This window comes from Kryptolebias marmoratus, linkage group LG15 (genome assembly GCF_001649575.2).
Source record: "Kryptolebias marmoratus isolate JLee-2015 linkage group LG15, ASM164957v2, whole genome shotgun sequence".
Taxonomy (NCBI): domain Eukaryota; kingdom Metazoa; phylum Chordata; class Actinopteri; order Cyprinodontiformes; family Rivulidae; genus Kryptolebias; species Kryptolebias marmoratus.
The window spans coordinates 4,852,770-4,863,821 of record NC_051444.1 but is presented as its reverse complement, the minus strand read 5'-3'; the positions used below and the strand labels follow the sequence as shown (position 1 = coordinate 4,863,821).

Sequence of the window (11,052 nt, the reverse complement as noted above, 5' to 3'; positions counted from 1 at the left end):
CTATTGAGGTGATGTTATCAAAGATCAGGTGACCCCTTTGTGAAAACCTTGTCTGTGCTCCAACTCTAGATGAGTATTTTAGACTGCTATGTGAGGGATTTCATGCTTTGGATGCGTGCAATACACTTGTTAACCATTTTATTTGTTACATTTTTACTGTTTTTATGAATTAATTACAAAACACACAGAAGCTGAAACTATAACTCCTAAACAGCTACAAGGTTTTGGTGTGTTTCTGAATGTGGCCCGGGGCCCTCAGAAGCTTTAGATGCGGCCCTGGCAGCTCGCCTCCCTCCAGCATCCCGTCACGTGCGCAGCATCACCGTGTCAATCAGTCCTGCGCGTGATGACGTCTCTCGCGCACACAGGTGATATCTATTAGCTTACCTCATATGCTGTCAGTTGTCGCCTTTGTTCACCATCAGCTCGTTTCCTTCCGGTGAGAGGTTCCTTTGTAGCCGTTTTTTCTTGTTTTTTTTTTTTGTTTTTTTTTTCTCGACTGGGGAAGCTGCAGCGGGTTTGTGCAGATATTATGCCTGAGCAGTGAGGAGGATCATGGCGGAAAATCATCTGGACTACCGCTACGTTGAGGGCGAGCGTTTCACGGAGGACCCTGTGAGTTTTTTAAATTTCTTTACTGGTGACATAAAACGGGCCGTGCGTGTTTATTTCCACGCGGCGGGTCGTTAAAACTAGCTAGCTACACAGTTAGCATCAGGCTGCTGAGGACAATGCAGGGGGACTGTGGGCCCAGCCTGCAGCGTTAGGTGGACAGGCTTTTCCGTCAATTATTTTTGCTTTTTTCAGATAATTGTGTTGCTTTTAAGCTGGTAATGTTCAAACATTAAATGCAATAAATATTAGTTTCAAAACATGTGGCTGCTAATAGTAAATTAGGCCAGTAGGTATGGGAAATTTCGATAATTAACAAATTTATTACTATAAACATGCAGTAAATGGGTCTTTTACCAAACAAACCTGCAGCAGAGGTTTAGCATAGCTTTTTATTTTTGTAGGTCATCATCAAAGAAATTCAAATTTTGTTTTGATAAATCAAATTTATTTGCACAGCATATATAAAAACTGCTGTCAGCCATAGTGCTGCACACAAAATAAATATGTAAGACAATGCTAAACACAAGAAACCATATAAACAATTATAGATATAAGACATAAAATACCCACATTCAAATGATGCAAACAGTGTAAACTCATATGCTGTATTAAAAGCCAGTGAGGACAAATGTCTTAATATGAGACTTAAAGCACCAAGCGTTGAGGCCTGTTTAATATGAATCTGGACCTGGGGACGGCTAAAACCAAATCATTGTTAAATCTAAGGGACCTGGAGGGCACATAAGGCTGCAAGAGGTCTGCACAGGAGCCTGCCCATTCAGGATCTTATAGGTCAATAATGAAAACTTTAAAATCAGTTCTAAAGTAAACAGGGAGCCAATTTAGGGCAGGCAGCACTGGAGAGATGTTTGTGTTATGATGTTCAAAACAATCAGGACCCCTGTCAGTGTGCACATAATCCATATTTGTGCCCTCTTTTCATCACGTTTTCCCTTTTTCATCTTTAGGCCCCCTTCACCGTGGATGATGACCCTGCTCTGACATAAAAAAAAAGAAAACTCAACCAGTACCTGGATGGTCTTTACCAGGTTTTTGGTGGGATCTTCAGAGGTGTGATAGGGATGCAGTGGGCTCCTCATTATGTGTGATAAAGTGTAATGGGTCAGTGGTTGTTTTGAGCATGCACAAAACGTCCATATTAAAGCTCATGGTTGCCGCTTAACGAGGTCCTGGGTGGAATATGGGGGAGTAAGTATTTTTATGGCACCTTTTTTAAAACCAAAATAACAAAAGTGCTTCACATAAAATTGCCACAACAGATAAAACCAAACGGTCATAAATTAAAATGCAGCAATGCAAAAGCATTAAAGTAAAACTGAAGCGTGAAAAGAAGGTTTTCAGTTGTTAAAGCACTTTTTCAAGAGCTTGCCATCACGATTTCAAAAATGAGGACCGGGACAGAAGGTGTATTTTGGATATATTAAATGGTAGTAACTGGACTGAACTGCAGACTTCAACATGTTTAGAATTTGAGTTTGTGCAAAAATGAAAACTTCAGATTTACTCTGATTTTGGTTAAAGAAAATGTGATGTGATCCAGTTTCTAATCTCAGCCAAACGGTTATGAAGAACAGTAACATTTGTAGAATTATCAGGCTTATTGAACAGATAGATTTGTGTGTATGATGTAGAGCCGATGCACACCCGTGTGATTTGGTTATTAAAAGCAGGACAGGACATGCTGAGGCTATGAGCCCAGCACGCCATCAGTGTCAAGGCTGTGGCGTGGTCTTCCATCTCTGCATCCAGGATGTGGTCTGGGTATAAGTGATAGGATCATTGTGGGTACTTGATGCTAACATATATTTGACAACAACTACAAGCGCAGCATCATGATTGCCGCCTTTCTGAAGGAGGTTTTCAAAGTTTGTTTGCAACTAGCTACGTTCTAATAAATTGCGGCGCATGTAGTGAGGTTTTAAGCTACTGAATATGTTCAGTTTAGCCCACCTGGGGTTAAAGGGCTTTTTTTTTGTTTGTTTTAGGAGCTGATGGCCATCAAAGCCAGGGTTCAGGAGCTGGAAATGGAAGAAGAGACTGAGAAACTTAAGGAGGAGGATGACCGATACGACGTGGAGGAGATGCAGCTCCTAACCAACAGCCCTCGACCTGGTGAGGCAGTTCACGTGTCTTCTACACAAAATGGTTTGTTGATGTGCAACTAAATACTGATTATGCTTTTAGTAGGGGCTTGGCATGAGGAATGTACATATTTGTTTAGCCAGGTGTGTAGCTCTGCAGCCTCAAGTCAAAGGAGATAACCACATTCTTTGCCATCTGGCTAACACCTGGGACGCTTTGCTGTGGTCACAAGTGTTCACATGTGCCTCATCACTGCCCAATGAGACGAAGCAGTGAGCTGCAGAGAACCAGAAGTGTCTGTCTTGCTGCCTGTGGCAATTTTCTGTCTCTGTAGATCTCATCTTTTCATTCCTGTGGGCTCATTCATAGAACAGAAATGCAATTAAAGTAGCCAGAGTTTTTTTTTTTTTTTTTTTTCCCCCTTTCTGTCGAACATGATGAACAGATATTTTGGTGGAAGTAATCAGTGTCTTTCCCAAGGACAGTGCAACATGGAAAAGCGAGGGATTGAACCACTGACTTTCTGACTGGCAGTCAACAAAACAAGAGAAGCTTTGTGTAGAGATTTTTTTTTTTTTTTTTTTTTTTTACATTGCATGTTTATTTTATTTCCCCTTCGTCGCAGGACCCTTTTACAATATGACTCCTGAGGAGCGGATGGATGCAGACAACAGATCAATCTATGTTGGAAATGTAAGGATTCTGTATCTGTCGTTTCATCATCCATATTTTTACAACTCTGGTCTGACACGCTGAATAAATCCCAGGTAGATTACGGAGCTACTGCAGACGAGCTGGAGATCCATTTCAACGGCTGTGGTCCCGTGAACAGAGTTACCATCCTGTGTGACAGGTTTTCTGGTCATCCCAAAGGGTAGGGTTTATTATTTTTATATATATTTGCCTTTAATGTTTGGCTGTTGTCTACATGTACAAGCATTCATGTGTATTTGTTTTTTGCTGCTTTTTCTTTCCTTCACAGCTTTGCTTACATTGAATTCTCTGATCGAGACTCTGTGCAGAGTGCTATTGGTTTGCATGAGACGTTGTTCAGAGGAAGAGTTCTCAAGGTAAAACTGACCAAACTTGTAAAAAGTCTTGAGCAGCAGTAATGTCACTTGGTTTATGTTTCAGAAACTAATTGTGAGGGGGGAGAAGGAGCTGTTCTTAGGCTGGAGATTACCTAATAAATCTATTTGAAGAGCAGATGCTGTTCTGGGAGAAGACTTTCTTCACGTTACACATTATCAAAAATGACAGCAAGATTAAAGAATGACAGTTTTACTTGTCTATACGTTTCAGATGTAATTGGATGCACGTTTGATTTGGTTGAATAGGATACAGGAAGGTGTGCTAAACTCTGATTATGTCTGGTAGGAATTCACTGATTTGTTAACTTTAAAAGTTAAGTATAAACAAACTGTACGGAAGCCATGTTGGTTACTGTGAGAATAATCCTAAACACTTGAAACGTTTTAAGGTTTTCCCATTCCTCTTGGCTTCCTCTTTAAGCAAGTTTTGTTTTATTAATTTTTTTTTAAATTTGTCAGCATTTGACAGTAAAATGGCTTTGGTGAGGTGACATAAGTCTGGTATGTTTATTTATTTATTTGTTTTTAAAGACCATAATGGCTTCTGTCTTTACAAGAAGTCTTATTGAATTCCTTAACTCTTTGTAAACATTCCTCATTTTGACAAAAAACTCTGGATCTTGTTCGGTGGGAAGCTGCATATTTAACAGAAATGTATATTCTTTATCGCCATTTTGGCTGAGCTGCCAGATCTTGTAACTTGGTCCTTTTTAGTATGCAAGCTGTTAAAAGTTCAAAAATGCTTATTAAATGTACTTGGGATGTGTCTACAGCAGTTCTCTCCACCTTGGGGTTTAATTTCCAGTCTTATCAGATTGTGCACTGGCAGGTGTCCATTGAATTTTGATTGGCACATGCAGACTCCAGTCAGATTGTACAGAGCTTAAGGACTACAAATAGAAATTTGCCACACCAAGGGTTCTGAATTGCTTTTTAAGTAAATTGAAAAGCTCAGATTTTGCTTTTGACTTTTTTTTTTTTTTTTGGTTCCACTACTTCTAAAAAAGTGAATAACTGAAATTGTAACATATCATTTCGGTTCTCAGGTGTTGCCTAAGAGAACCAACTTCCCAGGAATCAGCACCACAGACCGGGGAGGACACAGAGGAGGTCACTCCAGAGGCAGAGGACGTGGTTACCGTCCTCCCAGGTACCAAAACAACTCACGGGGCAGATTCCGATACCAGTCAACGAGACCTCAGCACCAGTCTCCCCACCCTTATTACGGAGGACCGTCAGTGGGAAAGAGACAGTGGGGACACATGGACTACCACGAACAAACTGCAAAACGTTACCCATGTCTTCTTCTCATCACTCCACCATCAGAGGAAGTGGGGGCAGCGTCAAGTGGACAAAACTACCCTCAGCAGCGCTAGCACTACCCACAATTCACTTCTGCTAGGTGGGACAGATTTTAAACTGTAAATGCTTTTAGGCATTATTGATTTTTATCCTGTGATGTACTAAGTTGACCTGTGTCAACTGTTCATCCAGGTGAGATGTGACAAAAGCTGACTGGGTCAAGTTTGTTGCTGTGAATGCATGGGACACAAGTTGTTATGCTGCTGCTTCTGTTTTTACTAAGTGATGGGAATGTTGTGTGTTGCTGTCTAATATTTTACCTACGTATGTGTACCTTATTATAAAGTCTTTGCTTTGTGATTTAAATAAAACAATGATTCAGTGCTCATAAAATAAACACGTAGTCATGTTCAGCAATATTTCAGTTTATTTACAGTGTTTCAGAAATTAAAGTGACACGTAACCAGGACAGGATATATACAATGGATGCTCAACATGAGGAGGAGGAGGAGGGGGAGGTCAGCCAGTTTGTACCATCATTCCAGAAACTATCCCATTGAAAGCCCTGGATAAACAAGAAACATCTCAAAATGCTGTCAAATTCTGTAGATTGTGTTTTAAATAAGAACACGACAAACTTACTTGGACTGAATCGGGTCCCCAGGATTGTAAAAGGGGTTGCACATTACATCCGTGAAAGAATTGTGCAATTTTCTAAACATCTGGAAGAATAAATACAAGGTAAAAGCTGTGTAAATATAGATATTTTTTGTAAATGTGAATGGCAAGGAAAAATGTGGATTTGTATAACAACACATTTGATCCAGCATTTTTTTTTTTTTATCCTCTCAAGTCTTAAACACGAGGGGGGAAACTTGTACAAATATCTCACTGGACCTGAATAGTTGTATATCAAGTCTTAAGTTTCTGTGACATGAATACACTAAAGAATTTTAAGTACACAGCTAAAATATTCCATAAGGAAGTAAAAAAGGTCTGAAAGACCAAATGTTCTTATTGACAATATGTTGCATATGTTTGAGTAGATGGATGTCCAAAAGTGTTTCATATAGAACAAATGAAAATCAGCTGAAATGAGTAAAAATCTTCAATGGAAAATAAAGCAAAGTTTTGACTTTTGCTGACACTTGATCAGACTTGTTAAGATTATGGAAATAGACAACTCAGTGGTCTACATTTTGTGTTCATTCGACAAATTCAACTTACACTTCTTATTTCATTGTCCCGCAATGATGTATTGGATGAGTCCACAACAATCACAAATTTCACCTTGGAGTTGGTTACATATCCATATCTGTTTCTCCCAGTCAAGGATATATAGATGGCAATAATTTCCAATTTTTTGTTTTTGTTTTTTCTGTTAATTTGATCATTTAGGAAAAAAAAGATTGATCACCACTCATAATCAGAGCCTCTGCTGCCTTTTATTTTTCTGAAGAAATATTTTATATAATAAGCTTTTTACAGGACACAGCAATGCTGTGATCTACATGTCAATACTGATGCATGTAAGGAGTTATTTTAACAACAGAGGTTATATTTATTCATACATCTGATTTATTAAGATGTTCTGTTTCCATTTTGCTAAAAAAAAAGCCAAAACTTACACCCAGTAATATAAAGATGATGTTTTTGACTTATAAATATAAAGGATACACCTTGTAGTCTTCAGTGGGATAAAGCAGTCCCAGGTAAAGCTCCCTCTGGTCTCCTAAAGACTTCCCTACAGCTGAGATCTTCTCCTCCACCACATCCAGAGAAGTGTGAACTGTGTAGTGAAACTTCAGCTCATTTTGAGTGGGTACACTGCGGATATACAGCGGGTAGTTCTGACAAAAAGACAAAAAGTTAAACAGGCACAAAAATGACTTGTTAAAGGCACCATCTTTAAACACCTCGTTCAAAATCTCTAGAAAAATTGGATACGATTTAGCAGCAGGTAGCATAATGCTAAAGTTAGCATTTTTGCTATATATTTTAAACTGCTGAACATATTCACACAATCAGAAAACTGACACTTACTGGAAACGCTTAACTTAAAACCTTACACTAATATGTAATATATGTCTAAAAAATATCCAAAAACGGGTACGTTTAGCAAGCAATCACTACCTCTTTAGCGAAAGCTGCGATGCACACCGCCATGTTAGTTGTGTTCCTCCTTCAAGCTGTCAGCTGACGTCACGTGACACGTTGTATTCAGGTGCCCACGGAAAAATGAGCATCTCGTCGGATCAACTTTAATGTTTGGCTTGATTTGAAATGTTTGCTTTACATTATCAGTCAGTTTTAGCCGCAGGATACATAAAGTTTTACACGTGACGTACGTTTAAGTTTTCACTTTTATATTTGACCTGCGTGTCATTGTTTTTGGCTTGTCAAAAGTTTTTTTGAGACACGACAAGTATAAAAATTATCAGCGGTTGATAAACGCGTCGCGGAACAAGATGTGTACTACGCTGACAAGTTTCGACAACAAAACAATGCTAATATGAGTTTAAATGAATTAAAGCTCTAAGTTAACTGTTGAAAACTTTTAAATGCGTTTACTTCCTATGCGTAGGTGCTGCACGTGAAGAGGAACTTGAAAGCAAAATAGAAAACTTCCTGGATGTTGGTGCTCATATGACTTCAGCCGTGAGTGAGATGTCTGCGCCAACTTTGATTCTCTTTAGTTCATTAATATGTTACTCCTTGGCAGAGAAGCTACCAAATGTTTCACCTCCAAACATTATCATCATGCTCATGGATGACGTAAGACATTTCTTGTTTTTTTTACCTAAAACTTCATCACATCTGCTCTGCCTTTCACTTTTTTTAACTTATGTATTTGTATAGAGGAGCAGCTGTTTTGTCTGTCAGCTCCTTGTGAAGATCCTGCTGTTAACTGTCTTCCTCTGTTTTTTCAGATGGGTTGGGGGGACTTGGGGGTGTTGGGTCAGCCCTCCAAAGAGACCCCCAATCTGGATGAAATGGCAGCTCAGGGCATGCTCTTCACTAACTTCTACACCGCCAACCCACTTTGTTCCCCATGTGAGTCAGCAGAAAACTTCCCAAAACAGAATTTTAATCAACACTTCCTGTCTCATCTCAGCTTTAGCCTTATTGCTTAATGCATGTTGATTGCTTCATATTTACAGCAATGAACCAACGGACCATTCGTAACTAAAAAGTCAAAATTTGCAGCTGAATTTTTGTGAAAGTGTATCACGATAAATCCAGGGTCACAGCATGGTAACCTGGGCAAAAGTAAAATGAAACAGTACTGATTTAGAATAAAGTTTGTGGGACTTTTCATGACCAGCTCTAACATCAAGTGTTGTTGAATGAAACATACTTTAATTCTTTTATTTCAGTCGACACAACTGCATTGAATCACATCTGTTAAAAACAAATACTTATAATAAAATACATAGATCTTGGTTTAGCCTTATTCCCAAACAGGTTTGTGAAATGTTTTCAAACAAACCAGAACGCAAATATTACAGCTATAGAACGAGAGCAGCAAGAGTATTTATTAGTTTCTTTATTCTGTCAATTTAGGTTTTCAGCTGCTCGACAACTCAGGCTTCTTTGGAGGATATGTTGTTGTTTTTTTAATTCATAATGAATCTGTTTTAAACATGTGACTTGTGGGAAAAACAGGCAAACCAGTTTAGCATTGTTGTTCTCATCATGGAGAATGTTGTTGGGTGGAAAAACCTTGTTGTTCAGCACAAACTGGGCCTTCGTACAAGTTTCACATGACACAAGATAAACAAAATAAAACTATGTTCATTAGCGAACACAAAAATGATAATAACCTAGTCAGTTTTACAGATACTGAGCTAAAACTCGGTGTGGTGGTTGCTGAGAGTCATCCTCATTAAATACTCTGAGCTCTATAAGATCTTGCAAGACCTTTATTCAAAATTTTGGCCAGCAAGGCAGCAGGTGATATGCAATCCTGTAGTGACTGTTATTTTTTTTAGAATTATACTGACTGCATTGATTGTTTTACGTATTGGAAAGATTAAAAAAAGTTGTGATTTTCAGTTTAACCTCTCCATATTTGGAGGAATTGTTTGTCAGTTTCAAAAAAAGAAATTAAACAAACAACATAAAAATCCTAAAATGAGTTTTGTCCACAGCCAGAGCTGCTCTTCTCACTGGGAGGCTGCCTGTCAGAAACGGTTTCTACACCACCAACGCTCACGCCAGAAACGGTAAACTCTCTCACACATTGTGCACATGACTACTTTGCCTGCAATGTGTACAAAAACCGTCATGGTAAAATTTGAATAATACATCTTTGTTTAATATTTTGCCTTTTCTGTAGCATTTACACCCCAGGAGATAGTGGGCGGAATCTCCAAAGATGAGATCTTGTTGCCTCAGATGCTGAAGAAAAAAGGTTATGTCAGCAAGATAGTTGGCAAGTGGTGAGCTCCTAATCTCTGAATTAATTCATTGTTTTTAATCATAATCAATGGTTGAAACAACATTCAAATCATTTCCTGAAAATAAAAACACCCATAAACATTCAGAAGTTTTAAAACGATCTGTTAGATTCTGAGTTGTAGGATTGTACATTGAGCCACTTACGTTATAGAGGATTATTTCCACCACAGGCCTCAAAACATACAATTGTGTATATTTTTGCTTGTTTTTCTGTTCAACATTACAGACAAAAAAAAGAAACCTAATAAAATCTGGCGTAATACTTAAATATTTCACAAAACCTTTCACAAGTAGAACATTTATTGCGTTGGTATAAATGCAGAAATACATGAAAAGTGTATGCCTGTTCTCCTTTTAGGTTCTCTAACAACTAAATGTTCGCAGGAAAAGACAGCAAAAGGACATTTTATAAACAATTTATAGTCATTCAGTCAACCCTAACAATATATACATACATATCCAGACTTCTCGGACTTTAAGATCATCTGATCAGAGATTGTTAGTGACACCACGGACTCACTTTAAAGCTCGTGGAGATCGGGCTTTTCAGGTTGTGGCCCTGAGGTTCTGGAAATGTCTACTGCTGTCCCTGCGCTGCATGAACTCCACCGACTCTTTTAAAAAGCAGCTAAAGATATTATTATACAGACGGGCTTTTAACGAGACTGCAACCTCTTATCTCACTTTTTTATATTCGTGTCTTTGTGAAGCACTTTGTGATTTTATTGTCTGGGATAGGTGCTATACAAATACATTTTACTTACTAAGATTGCAAGTCAAAAGCAGTGATACTGGAGCTGAAAATGACATTGTACTAAAAATGGCACCTTCATCATGTCCTTATTTAATTGGTTTTATTGCAATGCTACTCATGGATAGTTGGGGCCACAAGTTAAGTTTCTGCTGCTGTTATTTTGTGGATTGAAAGCTTTAAAGTTTGGGAACTTTAGCTCTAAAGTAGTAAAAAAAAAAGGATCCATAATAATGAGAATGCTCCACCTGTAATCAAGCCTCAGTTTACAGACACCACCCCAAAACTATTAAAAATGAGTGCACAAAAACTCTTTTTTTTTTTACAAATATCAGTAAAATCTAGGTGCGATTCTGTGGCTTGTAATTTATGAATCTAAAATGCTCCCTTTGATTAAGTTTTCTAATAAAATAAGTAACAAGATTTATCCCAAAGGCTTGTGATGAAAGTGTATCACTGTTATGATGATCTAAAAAGTGTCTGGCCATAGGATAACTAAAGGTCTTTTGATCCTACTAATATCAAAAATAGGTCTGCATAACATTAGAAAAACTTGGAATGTGCATTAATAAGTGTGCATTACAGGTGCTGGTCATAAAATTAGAATATCATGAAAAAGTAGATTGATTTCAGTAATTCCATTTAAAAAGTGAAACTTGTATATTATATTCATACATTACATACAAACTCATATATTTCAAATGTTTATTTCGTTTAACTTTGATGATT

General features: G+C 38.0%; 3 protein-coding genes across 6 annotated transcripts in view; 2 read left to right on the top strand and 1 right to left on the bottom strand.

Annotated features, from left to right (window-relative positions):
- The first annotated feature begins 324 nt into the window (after positions 1-324).
- On the top strand, positions 325-5,524 carry pabpn1l (PABPN1 like, cytoplasmic). 3 transcript variants are annotated; one of them, XM_037979795.1, is made up of 7 exons: positions 325-615; positions 1,584-1,686; positions 2,622-2,748; positions 3,344-3,411; positions 3,486-3,592; positions 3,701-3,788; positions 4,856-5,524. In XM_037979795.1, the coding sequence occupies exons 2-7, from the start codon at positions 1,651-1,653 to the stop codon at positions 5,183-5,185; spliced, it is 756 nt and encodes a 251-aa protein (XP_037835723.1). In that variant the 5' UTR covers positions 325-615; positions 1,584-1,650; the 3' UTR covers positions 5,186-5,524. The 3 variants fall into 3 exon arrangements, with proteins under 3 accessions (XP_037835723.1, XP_017260285.1, XP_024858651.1); XM_017404796.3 differs by lacking the exon at positions 1,584-1,686 and having other exon boundaries at positions 326-615; XM_025002883.2 differs by lacking the exons at positions 325-615; positions 1,584-1,686 and adding an exon at positions 1,687-1,824.
- On the bottom strand, positions 5,521-7,387 carry trappc2l (trafficking protein particle complex 2-like). Its single transcript, XM_017404813.3, has 5 exons — positions 7,245-7,387; positions 6,789-6,961; positions 6,339-6,426; positions 5,754-5,833; positions 5,521-5,676 (listed from the first exon to the last, which is right to left on the bottom strand). Exons 1-5 carry the CDS (start codon positions 7,275-7,277, stop codon positions 5,631-5,633), a joined length of 420 nt encoding a protein of 139 aa, XP_017260302.1. The 5' UTR covers positions 7,278-7,387; the 3' UTR covers positions 5,521-5,630.
- The window catches only part of galns (galactosamine (N-acetyl)-6-sulfatase), a 30,265-nt gene continuing 26,545 nt past the window's right edge, over positions 7,333-11,052 (top strand). The window contains exons 1-5 of one of the 2 annotated variants that reach the window (XM_017404770.3): positions 7,333-7,455; positions 7,696-7,886; positions 8,042-8,165; positions 9,263-9,337; positions 9,451-9,553. In XM_017404770.3, coding sequence (XP_017260259.1) covers positions 7,758-7,886; positions 8,042-8,165; positions 9,263-9,337; positions 9,451-9,553 — 431 coding nt within the window. In that variant the 5' untranslated portion in view covers positions 7,333-7,455; positions 7,696-7,757. Of the gene's footprint in view, positions 7,456-7,600; positions 7,887-8,041; positions 8,166-9,262; positions 9,338-9,450; positions 9,554-11,052 lie in introns of those variants that run through there. The other variant, XM_025002875.2, reaches the window with a different exon arrangement.